General features: G+C 43.1%; 1 protein-coding gene across 4 annotated transcripts in view; it reads left to right on the forward strand.

Annotated features, from left to right (window-relative positions):
* KANSL1 (KAT8 regulatory NSL complex subunit 1) overlaps positions 1-22,244 on the forward strand; it is a 171,260-nt gene that overhangs the window by 10,756 nt on the left and 138,260 nt on the right. The window contains exons 1-2 of one of the 4 annotated variants that reach the window (XM_077806585.1): positions 5,429-5,858; positions 19,903-21,295. In XM_077806585.1, the coding sequence (XP_077662711.1) occupies positions 19,986-21,295 (1,310 nt within the window). In that variant the 5' untranslated portion in view covers positions 5,429-5,858; positions 19,903-19,985. Of the gene's footprint in view, positions 1-5,428; positions 5,859-19,902; positions 21,296-22,244 lie in introns of those variants that run through there. The other 3 variants (XM_077806583.1, XM_077806586.1, XM_077806584.1) reach the window with 3 other exon arrangements.

Genomic DNA, 22,244 nt, shown 5'->3' on the forward strand with positions numbered 1-22,244 from the left:
TCACTTTTGATTTTCAAGTCCTAAAGAGCCCCTGATGGAGCCGTATTGGCTTCTTACTATTATTCTTTGTATCTTTCCTTTGCATCGAGGTAGTTTGCAGTTGTGCCTTTAATATTATCTCCTTAGATTTTTCTTCCCATGGGACCTTATCTACCTGCTCCCTGATTGTATTAAAGTCTGCTTTTTTTTAAATCTATTATCCTTGTTCTGCTGTTCTCACTCCTTCCTTTCCTTAGAATCATGAAATATATCATTTCATGATCACTTTCACCCAAATTGCCTTCCATCTTCCAATTCCTCCCCATTGGTCACATTCAAGTCTCAAATGGCTGTCTCCCTGGTTCCTTTCTCCACTTCCTGGAACAAAAAGCTGTCCCCGGTCCATTCCAAGAACTTACTGGAAATTTTATGTTTTGACATATTACTTTTCCAACAGATGTCTGGATGGTTAAAGTCCCCCCCCCGCATTACTACCCTGTTGTGTGTTTTTAGATATTTCTGTAGTTTGTTCTACAAATGCCTCATCCACCTCCTTTTCCTGATTTTAGTGGCCTTTAGTAGTCCCCTCCCATGACATCACCCCTATTTTTTTGCTCCATTTCTCTTTACTCAGATTCTCAATTGATCTCCCTCTGACTTTCTTTTGGACCTCAGAACAAGTATATATATTCTTGATATATAATGCAACACCTCCTCCCTCTTACCCTGCCTTTCCTTCCTGAAGAAGCTGAGTGCCTCTATACCAATATTCCAGTCATGAGACACATCAAGCTTCTGTGATGCCAATTAAGTCATAATTTATCTTATGTACTAATACTTCCAGGTTTTCCTGTTTGTTCCTCATTCTCCTTGCATTTGTGTATAGACAGCTAAAGTGTTGAGTAGATTCTCCCACTGATTTCTCTCTCGTAATTTTCTGTGTCCTCAACAACTAACCCCATGTTAAGGTTCCTTTTTTTTTTTTTTATACTGCATCTATGGTAGGGGTTACACTAGTATAACTATTTGATATTTAAAAAAAAAAAATCACACCTATAACTGAAATAGTTTTACCAGTACAAAATCTGTGTGTAGACCAGGCCTCAGAAAAAGGGTGCTTCTGATTGCTCACTAGTGACCCATCTGCTCATTTAAGACTCATCACTGATAATTAGCACTTGTACAGTGCTTTGAACATGTCAAGCACTATATAGTCATTCGCTCCCAAATGTCCTTGTGAGGTAGCTAAGTATAATCAACTTACAGATGGGGAAACTGAGATGCAGAGAGGTAAAGTAGGATAGTGCAGTGAATCAGTGGTAGAGTCCAGAGTATAACTTAAGAGTGTGATTATACAGCTAATTCTGTATAACTTGCTGTCTCTTGACGGGTTCTGGAGTTCCATCTGCTACTCAGCTAGTGGTATGGTAATTATGATACAGGGTTCACTGCAAATGTAAATATGCACTAGGATCCCGATCCTCTGATTACTTAATGTTGAAAGTTAAGCATGTGAGAAGTCCCATTGAAGTCAGGGGCTGTAGATCCACATTAAAGTTAAGCATGTATATAAATGTTTTCAGTATCAGGGTTTAGTTGCATACTAGCAGGGTACCTTATCTGTGCAGTGCAAGAGGCTGTTGTAGTGACGCATATGGTAGTGGATTTTGCAGTATAGGTATACAACACATAGGACCTGGTTCTCATTTTGCATTAAGGCCCCTCTATACTGCTCTAGCAGTGTGTATTTCATTTGCAGCAGGAGCAGAAGAGGGTTTCCCCACAGAAGACCAAATAATCTAGGAGGGTAATTGAGAATGGGACCCCTAAGAGTCTGATCCTTCTAGATTAGCTCATCATAAAAGTGTGAAAGATGTAAATACAGGAGTTGGCCCTTAGAATCCTTATCTGGAACAGATTCATTCTGAAAGTTCTAAGCAGAGTTAAACTTAGCTTCTGACTCACCCCCCCTTCCATGTCTCTTATGTGAACCCTAGTCTCACTTTTTAAATACTGAAAGAAGTACTCCACAAAGGGTAGATACCTGCTTCTCACTTAACTCCGCTGATAGCCTTCGCTTCAAAGGTTGATCCCACCCCTTGCTTCAGATGCTTATATATGCCACTTCCTGGCCTGAAGCACAATATGGGACCCAACAAAGAATAGTGGCAGGATGCTTCAGGCTCATGGATGGAATGGGGGCTCCAGCGACAGCAGAGATGGGTTAAAATTGGCTCATCCCAAGAATCACGGTCCTGTTTCCTAGCAACCTGAGGCTTTTTACACAGCCAACCCCTTCCCCTCCCCAGCAGTTCATCTGAAACAGAGGAAACTAGCCATTCTTTAAAAGTTACCTATTCTTCCCCCATTCCTGCTTCCCCCCAAAAAGAGATTATTGTATTTTATGTTTTTATTATTGTAGTGTTTAAGAAATGAAAAGAACACCAGATAGTGATTTCAGGAATATCAAGTCTTTGTTTTTCCTGTTTCTGCTGGAGATCTCTTGGAAATTCAAAGACCCGAGGAGCTTTTCCTTTCCTTAATTGAAAGGTCGAGGTACTGAATCTTTAAAAGAACTTAATTCCGACTGTTTGGCATGCATTTAAACTAAATAAGTGGTATCAAAACCAAACAAGCTCAGCTCCTCCTACTCCTCCCTCCTCCCCCAAGTTTTAAACAGTGACTAAAAATAATTTCCTCTGACACTCAGCTTTCATTTCCTTAATAATTGTGATAGTACAACTAGCTTATCAGTTGTCTACCTATTTTTTCCTGGAAGACACTATAGGGACAAGACCTGAATATCATGTAAAAACAAGCAGGGATTTAAAAATAAAAAAGGCTTTCCTTGGACATAACCTGTAAAAGGATGGGGATGGGAGGGAAAATCCATTTTTCCCCCCCTTGGATCATATTTAAGGAGTTAAACACAAAGGCCTCATTCCTTCAATCAGAGCCACATGGACCCTTGCACCTACGTGAAGCCTCAATGAAGTCATTGGGACTCCATGCTGGCAGAAGTGTGCACCTGTGTGGATCTGATTAAAGTAATAAGGCCCAAAGGATTTGCCAGTTTCTGAACCTAATATTTTATTAAAATATCAGACGTGGTAGATGCTGTACAAAAATATAGGAAGCCAGAGTCTCTGCCCTGAAGCATATAGACTTTTTATAAAGACAGAGCAGACAAAAGGTGTGTGTGGGGGAGGAAACAACGCATAAAGAAAATATTCTGGGTGATAAATAAGGTATTTAAGAAACATGTCATTTAAACTATATAACACTCTCCCCAGCTGACCCTCTAGTGAGGTTGTTTTTAAAATAAACTTCTTTAATATTTACTAATTTTAGCTTTTGTTCCCTTTTCTATTTTTTAACCATGCCTTTTGAAAATGTAGTTTTCCTGTTTTTGTTAACTATTGCCTTTCTTCTAAGTTTAATATTATGCCCTTTTCTATTTTTTTAAATGTATCACCCTCACTCCCACTAATATACACACACACACTGATGTGACAAAGTGATATTGTACAAATTCTGTTCTATAGAAATCTCCCTCCCTTCCCTTAAATAGGAAACTGTTTAAATAAGCTTTGAATAATATCTCACCAAAAAAAAATAAATCTCTAATATGCCTTTCAGGACTGCTGCACTTATTTTTGCAGAACGAAGTAAGAAGGGTTTTATTGCAGTAGCTGCATTTTTGCCTGCTGTGCAATTTTTAAGGTAGTTGTATAGTGTTGTTTCCTATCGTACGTGTTTACTTTCAATCAAGATAAAAACTGATCATTTAGTAGCTATATTTTGATGTGATTAAGGTTCAACTGATGTGTATTTGAATTAGCATCTGTACAGCACAGCAGCCTTTGCTTGAAATTGCTTAGCTCACTTTTATACCAACAGAAAACACAGTATTGAACTAAGACACCTCAGCAACATTTATAAGATGCACTATTTTTGAGCTTCTGTATTACTATAGGAAACAATTGTTACACACTGCAGGTCTTCTGTGGTGGCTTTTTTTTTAATGACTTCTGTTCTACAATGCTTAATGATTTAGTCACAGGGCACATGTTGCCATGTCCGAATATTTTGATAAGGTTATGTACATGCTGATGCACCAGCATAGCAGCATGATGTTGCGATGCCTGGAGTTCATCCCTGCAGAGACAGGTGGTCATACTAGAAGATTTGTTTAGGGTGTTTTAAAACATTAAGACAGGTTTCAGAGTAGCAGCCGTGTTAGTCTGTATCCGCAAAAAGAAAAGGAGAACTTGTGGCACCTTAGAGACTAATAAACTTATTTGAGCATAAGCTTTGGTGAGCTACAGCTCACTTTGCTCATGAAAGCTTATGCTCTAATAAATTTGTTAGTCTCTAAGGTGCCACAAGTCCTCCTTTTCTTAAAACATTAAGGCTGTGACCCCGAACTTAGCTGAAAACTGCAAGTTCAGTTTCTTGTTCCAAGCAGTATCTCAACATTGTATTTACAGTAGTACCATATTGGCCTTGCCACAGTCTTCCTTTGGAGGAAGGATTTCTTTTGGGCTGGATTAAGAGTCTTTAAAAATCTCACTCTTGTTGGTGCATACTTTTGGTGAATGCTTGACTGAGTCGTTAGAGTCCCTGGTGCCAACAGTGCATGCTGTGTGTCTCTGGGAGTGTGTGTGTATACCTACAGGGTGGGCTACCCTGGGACTGTTCTAGCTGAGCTTGCAAAGAACGGATGCCTTAAGAGAGCATGGGGTTACGAGAGGACTACACTTCCCAGCACGCTCTGCGTCACCTGCAGACCCGCCCCTGCTTAGGGCTGCTGTTCTGAACAGGGCGGGCATGCGGCGCATGCGGAGTAAAATAACAAAACCCTGTTGGAGGCCCGCCCTCTGGCGGCCAGCGGGTGCGCTACAGGGGAGCAGCTGCTGGCGCTGCGGCGTCAGTGGCGCCTGACTGCACCAGCAGGACAATAGGCAGCTGGGCTCTGCGGGCCCGGGGCCAGGCCGGGCCGTACAGGGCCGGGCTCCGCGGGCCGGGGCCGGGGCCGGCGCCGGCGAGAGGGGCCACCCAGGGCCCGGGCCCAGTACTGTGATCCGCAAACACTCCCCGGGTTCGCTCCTCGGTGCACGGGCCGGGGAGCCGCTTGAGCCCCGCCAGTACCGCCCCACGGGCCGGAGCCGCTGCTCCCCGCCCGGCATGGCTGATGCGTGGCCGGCGCCGCAGTGCTGCGCGCGGCGGCCGCCGGCCGCTTCGCTCGGGAGCGCGCTGCCCGCGCCCTCCGGCCGGCGGCTCTGCGGGGCCCCCTGGCTGCGGGCGGGCGGCGCGGGCGCAGTGCGCTGGGCGGCCGGCGGGGGCGCTGCGCCTCCCCTCCCTTCCCCCGCCCGGTGCATTCTCCGATTAAAGGGAGGGGGAGGGCAGAGAAGGAGCCTGGCCGCCATTTTCCGAGCAGCGCCGCCGCCGCTCTCACCCGGAGCGGGGGGGAAGCACCGCCGCGCTCGCTCCGCCGCCGCCCCGCGGGCGGAGAGCGACGCCGAGCGCCCGGCCCAGCGCCCGCGGACCGGCGGGGACCCGCAGCCGGCGGCTCTAGGGCGCTCCCCGAGCCGGGGGTGGGGGGGCAGCTTCTCCCCCCGCCCCAGCCCGGGCTGCAGCCGCCGCCGCCGCCGCCGCTCTGCACCCAGGAGGGGAGAAAGAGAAGAGCCCCGTCCCCCGCCGCCGGGGAAGACCGAGCGGGCCCGAGCCGGGGGGGGAGCCGGGGCTGGCGCCGGGGCTGGCGGTGCCTGTGCCGGCTGCGGCTCCGCTTCTCCCCTCGGTCGGCGCTTGTTTGCAAACTGCGCCCATTTTGTGCGGGGCTGAATCCGCCCGGACTGTGCTCTCGGCTCCATCACGTGGTAGGTGCCGCTGCCGCCCCGCTCCCTCGCCCCTCCGCCCGCTGCCCTTTCTCCCTCCCTCCCGCGCTCCCTCCCTCCCGCTGCCCCTTTGTTACTGCAACTACCGCCGGCCCCGCGGAGCCAGGCAACTTTAAATGGCTCCTGCTCCCTCTGCGCTGCTCCCGCCGCGTGCATGGGAGGGGAGGGGGAGAAAGGGGGGCTCGCTTCCACCTTCACCATCTGCGACCGCGGCTGCCTCGGTGCCCGGCGCCGCCGCCTCCGAACGTGTCTGATGTGGGTTTCTGCCAGCCCCGGCCTCAGCCCGAACTTCTCTGCCCGCCTGCTGGCGGCCCGCCCGCCCGGTGCCAGGCACGGCCGGGCCCGGGGCTCCTGGGAGCGTGTGTCGGGTAAAGTACTCGGGGTCACGGTAGCGGATCTCGCAGTCAGGGGGAGAGGAGAGGAGCGGAGCATGTGGGGGAGGCAGGGTGGGGGAGAGCAGGGGCCTGACTTTGTTTTCGCTGCGGGGCTTGGTGCCTTCCTGGGGGAAGTGGCTGTATTTTGGTCTGCTCGGGCTGAGCCCTGCCTGTTAAATCTCCCCCTGTAGGTAGCTCTCCTTGTGCTAATGTCTCTGTGTGTTTCGACTCCCTCCCCGAGTGCGTGTGGCCAGCAAAGTACTGCGGATCCATTGCGTGGAGGTGGTGGGGGCGCTGGGGAGGAGGTTGGGTTGATGGCGCCACTTTAAATTGAAATCTTGCGCCAGGGCTGGAGCTTTTTGTGGCTTGTTTATAAACTTGAACGATCGCGTATGGAAGGTTTCTAGGCCGGTTTTTGGAATGCGGCGGACCCAAAAGTTCCAGTGTCGAGTCCTGCATTGCCGCCCCCAGTTCCATTCACACTCCCCGCCCGTGTGTGTTGCCATCTCGGTCACGTGGCTGGCAGTCATTGTGGTGTGTTGCTGCTTGTATGGTATGTAATGTTCTATCCTAGCCTTAGTCTGCAGTCTGTTTTCTCAAAAACAAAGAAGCCAATCCAAAGCTATCCCTTTTGGAAGAGACCAAAGGGTGATATGGGTGTTTACTTTAAAATTCCGGTTTTTGTTTTGTTTTGTTTCCCCCTTTTGATCTTAAACAGAAGAAAGTTGCATAATCTTCACCTTGCATAATTTTGCGTGAGGAGCTTGCCCCTTCACAATAACATTTAGGGCTAAGTGCAACGTTAAGTATGAAAAGTAGTAGTGGGGCATGTGTGTAAATGTCTGTCACCTTCTCATGGTTTTAAATGCAGTAATTGATTTATTTGTAAAAGCTTTGTGTACAGGCCTTCCCTTCTACCCATTTGGGACCTGCAGCAGTCTATGTTCTGACATGGGTTTGATCAGCCAAACCAGTTGAAAGTTTGGTGTGTGTGTGTGGTTATTTTAATTTTGGATTGGTAAAAATGTTTTTTTTTTTTCCTCTAAGTAGTAGCATATAAGTGTGTTCACATTTTTAAAGACTATTCTGTTCTTGCATGTCTGTTTATGATAAGAAGGTTAGAGCATTTCTGGTGCTCGGTTACAAAGAATTTGACTACCGTTAGATTTGTTTAGGATCTTTTTAAAGGCACATCTTTGTATCTTCCGTAACAAATTTTCCCATTCATGTTTGTACAAAAAATTAGGAAATATTTTTTTTTTTTTTGTAGAGCATAGTCTCTCCTGCTAATAAAGTTTGTTGTTTTAAAATTTGGCCTGTATGTTTATATAGGATCCTATATACGCCACCAGTCTGAGTGGCAAACAGAATTGTAATTTTCCATAAAACTGACCATGGTACCTGAGGAATTGCTGTGTGTTAGTTTGGATTTTTTTGTTTGACCACTTTATTTTGAACAGTTCAGGCCATTTTCTTGCTAGCAGTTACATCATGTCATGTGATGTGTGCTATGATGTGTATTTCTAAAAATAAGACAAGGTAAAAAGCCCATCCTCAGGGAAGTTAAAATGTGTTGTGAAATTGGGAAAGTACTTTAGTCATAACACTCTTTGACTAGTAATAAACTGTTTTTTTTTTTTCCTGGAGAATCCAGTTGATGTACTAGTATAAATTAAACACACCCACTTACCCTTTAATTTCTTGAATTCAGATTATGAAGGGAATCTGATTTTTTTTTTCTCTTCTGAATAACTACCTTTTTAAAAGTTTTTAAAATACAACCCACCATTGTTTTCAGAAGGGAATGTATAATGCCAGTTACCCTTTGTGTATATTCTCCCCTTAAGCTCTCCCATACAGCATGGGAAAGGTATTATGGGTAGTGAGATGCCTTTTAGATTTTTAACCACAAATTTATTAACTTAAATATGAAATGATGTTGACCTCTTTGACTTGACTTGATTGTGGGACCTCTTAAGGTAAACTACTGGCAAAGCCTAATTTGGGAGAAGGGGCTGGGGGAATTTTTTTCCTTAACTGTACCATCTCAGTGGGATCACTGTACATCCATATTAGGCCCTGTCTACGCTGCAAACTAAGTCCATATTGTGGACTTAATCACAACGCGGTTAAAGGTGACCTGGAAAAGGGGGAAGGATGGCAGTCTTATGTACTCTCATGCTTCTTTTATTACGTATAAAGAATGCCAAAAAGGTGAGAGCTTTGTTATTGTTGTGGTTTCTGTAACACTTTTTCAACACTAAATGCAAGCGAAGTCCACCCTGGAAGATTACGGTGACTGGAGAATATCGCAAAAATTGAGTAAAAGCTGAACAATTTTTGTGAAGGAGAAGTGACTTTAATCACCGTTTTAAAACTGGTTTTCTTAACACACGTAATTCCAGCACCCAATGAACACTTTGTTCAAAGCATGTCTCTGGAGTTTCAACACCTTATTCTTTCAGTTAAGAGAACTGACAAAACATATGCTTTGTGTCCCCAAGTAGTTCACCAGCGAAGCCCGGGAGGATCAGGCTTGATGTTTTAATAAGGTAAATAAGGAATAAAAATATATTTAGGCATTTTTCATGCATGCATCCTAAAGACAGGTGGATAATGGAAGTCACATCAATTTTGCAGGGATTATGCCTTGCACTCTTTTCTCTTTTATTAGAAAGTTTTCAGAAGAGATTTAGAACCAACTTCTATTGAAGGTGTGCAAATTAAGTGTTTTCTTATCATGTATTTCAGTGCTGTCTTATCTTCCACGCTTCTTCTTCTTTTTTTTTTTTTTTAAATCAAACCCCGTGTGGCTAAGCGATTGGGACAGTCTGTTGCATCAGCTGGGCCTTAGATGACAAACTATCGTTAAATTAACTTTTTTTCTGGATATCAGGTAATGTGCTGGCTCGAACAAATAATACGTAAGAGTTTCTGTGTATGGTTCTTTATGTTCATAGTGTTTGTAGTCTCATTAAAAAGTCTCTCAACACTTGGATGATCAGAATGGCAGGTGATCTGTGAAGTACAATTTCCTTTGTTGTGTTTTATAAATAACATTTCCCCAGTCATAAAGTCTTCAAAAGCACTCTGTGTATCTGGAATGCATGTCCAAAAACTTTTATTAGAGTTCTTCTCCTCCCCGAAAAGAAAATCCTCTCCAGACTCCTGTACTATTTTTCGGCTGTATGGTTAAGGATGTAATTTTGAACTGCTTTGTTATACAAAGGCTTCCTGTCTCTTCTCAGTTGGACAAAGAGTTGCCACACATCAGGGTCCTGGTGATGCAGTTGCTTAGTGTCTTATGCCATGAGTATATTCTCTTCAAGGTACATTCAAACTGAGACTTTAGGGTGGGGGACAGTGCAAGTAGCTTAGTGCAAAACTGTTCAGACTCCAAGAAGAGATGGAAAATATAACTTCTTGTACCTTGCTTCTCGGCAAGCTATAATTTAAGTTAAAGAATGAAAGCAGAAAATAAAATAGAAGTTCTGATGGTCAAGGAGATCTAAGTCTAAAGAGTGGAGCTTGGGCACTGCTCTGTGTGAATCCAGGATGAAAACATCTTTCTTTTTTACATGAACAAGAAAAAGCACAGATTGGAAAAAGAATAGCTGAAACAAATCTAGAGAGAGGAAAGGGTACTTATTACAGGTCTGTTCAGACCTGTTTGACCATATCTTTGTCAGCTCCTCAGTTTAGACTTGTTGCTGCAGAATTACTTTTCTCTCTCCACCAGCTCTGTGAAGTGTTGAGGGTGGTGAAAAGTGTTTTGTTTAAAATAGCTTTATTGAAATCAGTTTCTTTACTGAAAGCTGATCCAGACTTTAGTCAAGCTAGTAGCATGAAGTCTGTTATGAACACTATGCTAAGTTATACCAAACTTTATTGAGTTCCCTTCATGATTTTTATGCCCTCTTATTGAGCCCTGCAGTGACATAGTGAAGCAATGAATATGAATGGAAAAGTTCTGTTCAACTGTTTTTATTTCTCTGCCTTAGAAATTGACAAACCAGTTACCACATGGTAACTCTGGCTTAAGTTCCTTTTATTAGAAGAAAGTGCTCAGCATCCTAGCCCTGGAATTTACTTCGTGGTGATGTTGGATGCTGTGATGATGACCCCCTGAATTGCTCTCTTTGGTGTGAGATCCTGAGCAGTTATTAAAGCTGAGACCTATTGTCTGGCAGCAGTTTGCTAAATTAAAGCTTTTGGCTCATGGTTAGGATAATGGGTGTACTGGATTATTGATTCATTATAGAATAAGACACTTACATGATCAAAGAGAGGTTGTATAGTTCAGTGGATTGAGCATGGGGCTAGGAGCTTGTGTGTTCTAGTCTCTCTGCCACTAATTTTCCATGTGACCTAGGGTAAGTGACTTAAACTGTTTCCTCACTGGTAAAATGATGAAAATATGGAACCCCCTCCCAGGGATGTCAAGGTTTAGTTAGTTAATGTTTGTACAGTGCTTTGAAATGTAAAGTGTTCTATGACAGTGACACATTTTGGCAAAATATTGAAAGTTAATGTTAACATTGTGTGTGACCCTAGCACTTCCTCAAAAGAGCATGAGTTAAAGGGGGTGTTTCTTTAGCTGCAGCAATAGAATGTGTACAACAAATCTGAATATATTTTAAACATTAATAGACTTTTTGTTCCTTGTTTCAGAGTAGCAACCATGTTAGTCTGTATTTGCAAAAAGAAAAGGAGTACTTGTGGCACCTTAGAGACTAACACCTAGTTACCTTATCTAAGACCTGAGTTCAAGACTGTATTTCTTTGGCAAGTTGCCCAGGATGTACCTAAAAGTACAGGAAAGCTCTGTGCATTATGGGTTTGTGGTGGAGTCTTCTATGGTAGGGGGAATGCCAATCTTTCCAGTTTTGTAAATACAAGAAGAGCTGAGTTTTCAGATATTTTGTTTATACTTAAAGCATTTTTTATGAACATTCCGTTTGCTTACATTTCACATTTTGCTTTTCCATTTGACATTTGAATGCATCTTTGCTCTGAAGAGTGATTCCCTCATCCCTTTTGTTTAAAAAGGATAATGTTGGGGATTCCATATCAAAGACTTCATATTAAACTAGGTCATTTTGCAAGTAAAAGTTAATTCTTGTACATAACTGCCAGACTGCAAACTTCCTCTGGGAAGTGGTAGTCAAGCTTGCTTTTTCCTTTTTGTACGTCTTTTTGTCTGTGTAATTAACTTTGTGTAGACCAAATTGTGGCATCAGTGACTCCTGTGCAAGCCCTGTTGAGTACAGAGGGGGTTAGACAGATATAACAGATGATGCCATTTGAAGACCGGAGCTGTCATAGGTGCCATTAAGAACATAATCTGTTTTTTAATATCAGTATTACTAGTTATGCTTGAATAGGAAAGAGGCTAGGTTGACTTTCAGATTCAAGAGTTCATTTGCAGGCTTGATTCCTTTTATGTGTAAACTGAGTGTACACTGTCTCGAATCATTTGAGGCTCCACAATCCAATTATTAGTCACTCTTTAATATTAAATTCTTTCATGGAAGGTTATAAAACACTCAATCTCAACAGTCATTAGAAGACACTGGTCCTTTAAATGTGGATAAGGGATGTTGTATGCATATTAAGTGTCTTGGTTCATGCATAGATATCTACGTCCTTTAATATCTTGACTGTCATAAATCTTTGGGAGATCTGAGACTTTTAAAACTGTATCATTTTATTATAGGCAAACTGCTTGCCATGTTGTGTGTGATGGTACAACTAGTCCATCATCCTATGTTTTGTCACATTGTTCTCTTAATTAAAGTTTTTTGAGAGTTATACTTGTAGGAAAAATGCTTCTAAATTGGTAATCATCTTCTTTTCCAATTAAAGAATGTTGAAAGATGACAAGATATTCTTTCCTCCTTTTTAGAAAAGAACCCTCCCCCCAGGGAAAAAAAGGGGGGGGAAGTATATCTAGAGTTCAGGACTGAGGGCTTCTTTTAGGAAAGAAGTCCTAGCATACAAGTTTTTTAAAGGCCTACTTCTAGGCCAGGGTGGCCAACTTGAGCCTGAGAAGGAGCCAGAATTTACTAGTGTACATTTCCAAAGAGCCACAGTAATATGTCAGCAGCACCCCCAGCTCCACTCCCAGAGCCTCCCACGCACCGGCAGCCCCGCCGATCAGTGCCTCCCCCTTCCTCCCCATCAGCTATTTCGTGGCATGCAGGAGGCTGGGGGGGAAGAAATGAGGGCATGGCAGGCTCAGGGGAGGGGTGGGAAGGGGTGGAGTGGAGACAAGGCCTGTGGCAGAGCCAGGTATTGAGCAGTGAGCACCCCCCCCACCCATACATTGGAAAGTTGGCACCTGTAGCTCTAGCCCCGGAGTTAGTGCCTAGACAAGGAGCCGCATGTGGCTCCACAGCCACAGGTCGGCCACCCCTGTTCTAGACCTTTGAGTTTGAGGCTTAGGTTGTATGCTCGCAGACACTGGTTTGAATAGCTCTTCTATTCGCATATTTTACAAAATATTGCAATCAACCTTATGTATGCTTATAATCTAACCATCTGTTTTTTTTCCTGGATACATTTAATATCACTTCTCAAAATGGGTTTTTTTCCCCCTCTCAGAATTACTTTCTTCAGTATTAATATTTAAACATTGCCATAAATATGGACTGCTGTAGACAAATAGGACTGGTTCCTGCTCTGAGAAGCCTACAGTTAGCTTGTGCATAACATGGGCCCCCAAGAAGTTGTGAGGTAGGGGGGGAAGCAAGAGAGTTTATGTAGCTAATGAATGTGAGGTTATTTGATTATAATGTATGTGTTGTGCTCCTGTGCATGTAAACTTCTTAGTCAACAGATATTGCTAGGCTTAGGCTTTTGTTTGGGCATACTGGGAAATCTTGGCTTTCCAACACTGACTCCCATTCCCAAGTAAAGTAAGTGGATTTTGAAGGGTAGAGGAAGATTTCCTGGTGAAGAAGTTAGGGAGTAATATGGGAAAAGATGGAGGCACCTTGTGGAAGGAGGCATCAGACTGAGCCTGAAGGCTAGTGGAGTTTGCATGTGGTTGGACAGAAGATGAGGCCAGGCAGGAAGAGGTGCAAGTGAAGACCCTGAGTTTAAAATTTTGATACAGGAGCTGCAAATCCATCTGAGGGCTTCTAGTGTGATGATGGATATGGCAGGGAAGGAAGATGACTTTGGCAGCAGAGTGTTGAATACATGGGGGAGGGATTGTAAAGTAAAAATCAAGTAAACCAAGTAGGAAGAGGTCACAGTAGTCTAGATACCAGGTTACCAAGGTGTGGATCAGGGTCTTGATGAATTGAAAGGTGCAGATTTTAGAAATGTATAGAGGAAGGACTGGAGGCTTGTCTACACTTAAAACACACTTTTTAGTGAAGACACCTACCTATGCCAACGGGAGGGGTTCTGTTGGTATAGATCAGTGATTCTCAAACTTTGGTATTGGTGATCCCTTTCACACAGCAAGTCTGAGTGCAATCGCCCCCCCATAAATTTAAAACACCTTTTTTTTTTTTTTTTTTGGTTAAATATTTAACACTATGTATTATAAATGCTGGAGGGTGAAGCATGGTTTGGTAGTGGAGGCTGACAGCTTGCGACCCCCCCCCCCCATGTAATAACCTCGTGACCCCTGAGGGGTAATGACCCCCAGTTTGAGAACTCCTGGCATAGATACTCCTCCATCATCCTAGCACTGTCTACATGGGGGGTTAGGTCAGTTTAACTTTATCACTTTGGGTGTGGATTTGTCACATCCCTAAGTGATGTAGTTACACCAATTTAATGTCCTGGTGTAGACCAGGCCTTAGTGGGATCCTGGATATATGGGAGGGGGGAGAGCAAAGGGAGCAGTCAAAGAGAGGGAGGAGTCAAAGACTTTACCAAGGTTATGAGTCTTGGTAGAAAATACCACTCACGTCTACATGATGAAGGGTGGGGAGAGAGGAATTTGTTTCAGCTATGTAGGATTTGAGGCTGGGGTGGATCATATAGGAAGAGTTGTTTGTAAGATAGTTGCAGGATTGGAGAGAGGTGGTGATTCAAGTCATTAGAGAAGATCAGTAACCAAAAAAACCCAACTTCATTAACAGAGTTAAAGTTGCCCCGTGGTATCTTATGCCCTTCCAGAACATTGAGCTCCGCTGAGCACAAACCTCTGAAAACCAGGAAACAAAGGACATAATTTGAAGGGGGAACAAAAATGGGGTGGGGGAGGTATATGGAAGTTTGGGAAAGCAGAGCTTGAAGTCCCCCTATATTCCCCATTTTACAGCTGTGGCTCCCTCCTTTGCTCCTCCACTCTCCTGCACTGCTCTAATCTCCTCTTCTTCCCCCCAAGTTCTGCTGCTTTGAGAGAAAAGGTGAGGCTGGAGACCCTTCGCCACTGCTGGTAGCAGCATGGGTAAGGTGGGGTATTCTGGGTTCCTTTTCCTTGTTTGGGGAGCAGTGGAGACATGGGGCAAAACTTACGAAAAGAGCCTCTGCAGAATGCAGGCAGAGAGCAAGGTATGTACGCAAGGACAGATTATCTCTCTGAAAATTGCCAAAGGGTAAGGCTCAGATTCACAGAGTTTGAGTGCAACTCAGGTTCAATGACCACAGCATATTGCTTTGAGCCTCCCAATTTCTGTGACAACAGATACCCACTGGGGCCTCAACAGTAGTCTTGCTGCATGTGCACATATTGCTCTTTTAGTCCAAGTTGTGCCAACCTGGAGTTACAAACTTTTTCAATATTGCTTCCCCAAAAGGTCAGTGGCTGCAGTGCACTAACTTAGAAAAACGTCAAGGGGGATAGCAGTTTGGGGAGGATTAGAGCCATACATTGGAGCCCAGGTGTATGCGAAACCTCCCCGTGTCTTATGAACAGCTGACTTTTTAGGGGAACTCAGGAACCCCTGCTCGAACTTGGACTACTTACTTATGCCACACCACCATGAGTCACAGCAAACTTCAAGATATTGAGTCACCATGTGAATTTTAGAGTACTTAGTGTAGAATCGTAGGACTGGAAGGGACTTTGAAAGGTCATCTAGTCCAGTCCCCTGCACTCATGGCAGGACTAAGTATTATCTAGACCATTCCTGATGGGTGTTTGTCTAACCTGCTCTTAAAAATCTCTAATGATGGAGATTCTATGACCTCCCTAGGCAGTTTATTCCAGTGCTTAACCACCCTGATAGGAAGTTTTTCCTAACGTCCAACCTAAACCTCCCTTGCTGCAATTTAAGCCCATTACTTCTTGTCCTATCCTCAGAAGTTAAGGAGAACAATTTTCCCCCCTCCTCCTTGTAACAATGTTTTACGTTCTTGAAAACTTTTATCATGTCCTCCCCCTCAGTCTTCTCTTCTCCAGACTAAACAAACCCAGTTTTTTCAATCTTCCCTCGTAGGTCACGTTTTCTAGACCTTTAATCATTTTTGTTGTTGTTCTCTGGACTGACTCCAATTTGTTCACATTGTTCCTGAAATGTGGCATCCAGAACTGGACACAATACTCCAGTTGAGGCCTAATCAGCACGGAGTAGAGAGGAATAGTTACTTCTCATGTCTTGCTTACAACACTCCTGCTAATACATAATAGTCCACTTTTAAACTGAAAGTGACGTTCAACCTTAACTATAGCAGAGCTGCTGCTATAATGTCCAGGGAGAAAGTGTGGAGGGAATACTTGAGAGCTCTGAGATAATACATACTGCTCTGTGTTGGGAGAAGTAGTTCAGTAACTCGGTTGTATCTTAACAATTACTGCTTTGATATATTGCAAAATCTAAGCCGTATATTCTGCTGACAACAAAGTGGATGAAGATTGTTTTTAAAAATGAATTTGTTCCTTAATGGTTCTTTCAGTTGTCTATATAATACTAGTAATGTGACTCAGTGGCAGAGAAACCGTGATAGCTGCAACCTGGACTACTAAGAATTGTACCCTGTGCAGGCCAAAAAATTGGCCTTCTGAAGGAGACAAGAAGATCGCAATGTATAAAGGTCTTGGTTGTTTTTTTTGTTTTTGTTTTTTAAAATGTGGCTAATTTGGGCCTTATCTAGTCTTTCCTGGAAGACACTGGAGGGCTTGAGAACTATTAGGATTTGACATTGCAAATACTGCAAGAGTATAACTTGAACATTTTGAGGAGAGGGACTTCGAGTCACTGTGTTTTACTTTTTTTTTTTTTTTTTTTTGGGCACAGGAGGAGGGAGTGTGAACATCTGAGAAAGTTAGGGGCAAAGATCTCTGTATGTAAGTGCTTTCACCCCTTTAGTTGAGGACTGAAAGCACTCACCTCTGTTTTCTCATGAGCCAGCAAGAACAAGGAAGAAGAGGTTTGATATTCCAGAACTCAGTGGCTGGAGCTCCGCCCCTCTCAAGGCAGAACCACCCTTTTTTTCCCTTGAAGGTCATCTTTAAGGAGAGAAATGTTGCCTGAAATTTTTGTTTCAGAGATATCACTAATAACTCCTATTAGCTATTGCTTTTGCTCGTTGGAAATTTTGCAAAAGAATAATTGGATTAAAATAAAACTTTTGCAGATTACCTTTAAGAGAAATTGGAGGCCTCTTAAATCAGTGGAACAAAGAATGGAAAGAGTATTTAATGAACAAGGAGAATTTGGAAACATTTTGTAAATTTTAAAGTTCCATCCCTCTTCTTTCCATTCCTCCTGTAAAGCTAAAGTAAACCTAGGGCTTGTCTAAACAGATATGCATTGGTTTAATTTGTGATTTCTCTCTCCACCCCCCCATTGGATTTAGTTAAATATGTGAACACTCATATTTCTGTGTTAACTAGGTTTATTTTGGTTTCAATTAAATTAATTAGGAACAGGTTTAAAATGTACAAAGTCAGATTACTCTTAATACAAATAAGCATCCATGCAGGCATTTACCTTTATTGAACTTAAACTAGTGCAAGTTTGTGTGTACACAGAGCCTTGGATTCCCAGGTTAGGACCCAGTCGTCTTTTCTTTTCTTCCCCCCCCCCCCCCCCTATAAACTAAACATCAGAGGTAACATCTTTCAGAGATCTTTATCTCTGAAAGATGTTATAGGTTGATACCAAGATCAGGCTTTCAGATGCTACAGTAATGGGCCCAATTAGATTAGTGTACCTACTTTTTAGGGAAACTGAAAAGCAGAAGTGTGAGTGAATGCTTTTGACAGCAGTGCTTATGAATAAACAGCTGATCTAAAATATTCAAGTCTCATCAGTGAAAGCCTTGGTAGGGAATTTAATAGAAAGAAGCCTTCTGTAATGAAGCTGCTTTTTCTGTCCACAGCCATCCTTACTACAAGTGGAGTATTTGCTACAACTGGAATTGTAATCTCTACATTGAATGCATTGAAAGCATTTGGCCCTGTATGTAGGGAGTGAAATTATGTTTATTGAAATCTGTTTTTCAGCATGGTTTAGTATGGGTTTAAGAACACAGCTAGGCATTGCCAACACATACTGTATTGCACATTTATAAAAAAAGGTGAAATAGGCTCCGTTCATACTAGGTAAGCAAACTACACAGGAAACAAATACTAAGCCCTGTATACACAAATCCTAAAGGACTTTTTTATTCTAGGTGGATAGAGCAGTGGACTGGAACTCAGGAAGCCTGGATTCTGGTCCCAGCTCTGCCACTGGTCAGTTGCGTGTCCTTGGGCAACTTCCCAGCAGTTTGTATAATGTAAACACTGCAGCATACTTCTTCTTCTATATAGCAGAACTAGAAAGCAAATCGGAAACAGGCTATTAACAAAACTAATTTTAGCTCTAGATGAGTAAATCTAAAAAAGCATAAATGGGGGCAGAGGGAAAGCAAATGCCAAAAAACCTTAATATTAATCTAAAATGAAATCAGTAACAGGTACAGACATGGGGATTTTAAAATACTTTTAACATCATTATTCCTTGTTCATTATGGGTGGCCTCCGTTGTAATTATAGCATTAATTATTTAATGTAAACTGATGTACAACTGAGGGATTGGTTTATCAGATACAAATATTTTGATTTAGGATTGCTCTGAACATTTCACTTTTGCTCTTAATATTAATAAGTATAAAATACAATAGAAAAGCAGTGACGTTTATCTGCAACATAAAAACAAATAGAAGGTAAAAGTTGATCTTTTATAGCTCTTCCAAGTTGTTAGAATAGTCTTGCACTTTCAAAAATGTGTAATAGTGCTGACAAATCTTAATGATTAAGTAAATGGCTAGTTGATCTGAAACTTCTCTCAGTCTTAGGAAAAACTGCAAGATCATTAACAAAAGAGTGACTGACATTTTACTTAACTCATTTTCTATTGTGAGTTGAATGTTTCAGTGATAGTGATTTTTATTGCTAAGTGGGGAAATACTCTATCAAGGTGGGTAGAGATGAAACTGTCATACACCAAGAATTTAGGAAAGGGAGAGACCAAGTAAACAACTGGTTTCAGTATGCATCCTGTAGTAGCGGGGGAAAACTTTGGACAGCCTAAACTATTGTTAGTATTTCGTTTAAATCTTTGAGTTTGGAACACAGCTAGTTCCCAAGTGGATGAAACCTGAAAGGATCTAACTTTACAAGGTTTCCAAGAAAGCCACTGGCGTTGTTTAGCTAGATAGGAATGTGTGTCTTTTTTTTTTTTCTTCTTTTTTCTAACCACTGGGAGTCAGTGTGGGTGGAGACTTATTCCACCCAAAGCCATGTCCACCTTTGCTAGCCAACTTAAGCAGCAATTTACCACTGATGCAGCCTCATCAGTAGAAGTCATGGTGGAAGCTGTAGTGTAGACATAGCACAAACAACCTGTTGGGGGTTTGTGATACTGATGTATGGTGAGAGGGGTATATAAGGCAGCTAAGTTGTTTGGGGTGAGAGGAGGATGTTTCAGTACTCTTTGGGTGTGATTTTCTCCATGCAGACCTCTTAGGAATTTAGAAGTAGTATGGCCTTGTGGTTAAGGCACTGGACTGGGACGTGGGAGATGTGGATTCAATTCTCAGCTCTGCCACAGACTACCTGTGTGAACTTGGGGGCAAGCTACTTAACCTTTGTGCCTTAAAGTGTAAAATTGAGATATTAGTCTGTTTACACTGGAAACTCTTTGGGCCCGGATTATCTGTGTGTGTGTGTAATGCCTAGCGTTGTGGGGAATCTCTAGGTGCTAGGATGATGACTTGGAATTTCTGAAGTATACTGACCACTACTGGAATTATTTTTAAAAAGTGCTCAATGTTGGCCTGATTTTGCTCTCACTGAAATCAATAGTTGTATTATTGATTTGAATAGGAACAAAGTTAGGCAAACATGGAGAGCTGCTGAATGCTCAAAGGGAGAGAGATGAAAGTTCTAGAAAACAAAAGCATGGCCTTGTAACTTCTCCTGAAGTCTGGTCTTGTCTCATTTTTACAGATGTGGAAACTGAGGCACTGGACGAAAGTGACTTGCCAAAAAGTTCTTATTGCAAATTGGTGTTTCAGAACCAGCACTGGGACTTTGGTTTTTCTGACCGCTAGTTTTGCGTTCAGTCCACTAGTTCATGCTTGCTTCTGTTATATTGCAGTATTACAGACCGTGAGCCTAGGCCTGTGTCTCAGATGACTTATCAGCATTTTATTTATTTATTTTTATTTATCTGATTTAGTGACTTTGCTTTCTTTTTTAGGCTGTCCTCAGGCGAGGCAGTAAGAGGCAGTGGAGCTGGCCTCGGCACTGGGAGGGGCTGGATTTCCCGTCTCTCTGTACTGAATGGCTGCGATGGCGCCCGCTCTCACTGACGCAGCAGCTGAAGCTCACCACATCCGGTTCAAACTGGCTCCCCCGTCCTCCACCTTGTCACCTGGCAGTGCCGAGAACAACGGCAACGCCAACAACATTCTTCTCACTGCCAACGGCACCAAAAGGAAAGCCATTGCTGCAGAGGATCCCAGTGTAGATTTCCGTAATAACCCTACCAAGGAGGAGCTGGGCAAGCTGCAGCCACTGGTGGCCTCTTATCTCTGCTCGGATGTAACATCTGTTTCTTCAAAAGACCCTTTGAAGTTGCAAGGAGTCTTCAACAAGCAGACAGTTCTTAAACCTCATTCTCTCTTATCTCAGTCCTTCTTGAAAACAAACGATCTGTTGGGGAGACAACCAGTGTTGGAGTTTTCTTTGGAAAATCTAAAAAACATGAGTACTAGTGGTCAGCCACCTCTTCCACAAGCACCTGTGAATGGCTTGGCCAAGAAATTGGCTAAAAGTACCAATTCAGACCATGAAAACTCCAGTTCACTTAATGGTGGGAAGCGTGCTCCCCTCTCAGCCACCCTCCAGGGTGTTGACCCTAACACTGCAGGGGGTTCTGAATCAGGGGACTTGAAGATGGGTTTGACCAATTGCACTCTTCCACACAGAAGCCTTGATGCTGAGCACACAACTCCATTTAGCAATAATAGCACTGCAAACAAATTGTCCCTTAATTCTGCAGAGCAGCAGCGGGTGATTGAAGAAGGCAGTGGAGAGACTAGATTGTCGTCTGGTGTAGATGCACATTCTGATTTTGGGAGCGGAAAGACAGAGGAGCAGAAGTCTCCTCTGTCGGCTGGTCTCTTCAGTGCCATGGACTCTGATTTGAGGACAAAGGCACTGCTGCGGCGGCAGGCAGACATTGAGAACCGTGCTCGCAGGCTGCAGAAACGCCTGCAGGTGGTGCAGGCCAAGCAGGTAGAGAGACACATCCAGCAACAGCTGGGAGGCTTCTTGGAGGAGACTCTGAGCAAACTGCCAAACTTGGACTCTCTGAGGCATCGGAGCCAGCTGATGCTCACCCGCAAGGCAGAAGCGGCCTTGAGGAAAGCTGCAAGTGAAACATGTACGTCAGAAGGACTAAGCAGCTTCCTGAAGAGTGACTCTATTTCAGAGGAACTGGAGAGGTTTACAGCCAGTGGGATGGCCAATTTGAGATCCAGTGAGCAAGCATTTGATTCGGATGTCACTGACAGCAGCTCAGGAGGGGAATCTGACATTGAGGAGGAGGAACTGACCAAAGCAGAACCAGAACAGCATCATGTACCACTGTGAGTAATGCTGAAACTTTGCCTAATTCTTTTGGGTCGAGGAGGGGTAAGACGGAAGGGGATAGAAAGGTGCACCATCTGTATTTTGAAGGATTGTCTTTAAGACTATTTCATAGAAGGAAGAGGCAGTATTGGTGTGCGTGAAGTTTAGCTTGCTTGAACTGCATAATCCTGTCTTAATTATTACAGGGATTGTAGTTTATAATTTCTATAATGTGCAACTCTGTGTACAGTATTACATGACATATGACAGTGGTTCTCAACCAGGGGTACACGTACCAGTGGAAGTATGCAGAGATCTTGCAGGGGGTACATCAGCTCATCTAAATATTAGCCTAATTTTACAAAAGGCTACATGAAAAGCACTAGCAAAGTCAGTATCAACTAAAACTTCATACAGACAATGATTTATTTATGTTGCTCTATATACTATATCAGTGTTTCTCAACCTGGGGGTTATGATTTATTTTATAAGTATATGGTAAAAATGAGACAGTAAGCAATTTTTCAGTAACAGTGACACTTCTTTGTATTTTTATGCCTGATTTTGTAAGCAAGTTGTTAAGTAAGGTGAAACTTGCAGTATGCAAGACAAATCAGCATCCTGAAAGGGGTACAGTAGTCTGGGAAGGTTGAGAACTACTGACATTTGGGATCTACTTGAAGGGCCCTTCATGAAGTTAGGGAACTATGACTAGTTAGGGCATCTAGATACTTCAAATCCAGTACTGCAGTTGGTGTGTAACTTTTTTGTCTAAAATTGCTCTTGGGTTGGATCTGCCCCTTCAAACTGAAGTTTTCTATTGTAGCAATGGAGATCTCACTGTTCACATTCTTAGCCAGGATGATGTATTTATGTATCTGACATAGTGCATTCAGGTTCTGCAGAATCTGGGTTTTGGTTTTTTGGCTTTCCTTTTTTTAAAGGAAAGCATTTAGCCCGAAAATA

Source organism: Eretmochelys imbricata, chromosome 27, assembly GCF_965152235.1.
Source record: "Eretmochelys imbricata isolate rEreImb1 chromosome 27, rEreImb1.hap1, whole genome shotgun sequence".
NCBI classification, from domain to species: Eukaryota; Metazoa; Chordata; order Testudines; family Cheloniidae; genus Eretmochelys; species Eretmochelys imbricata.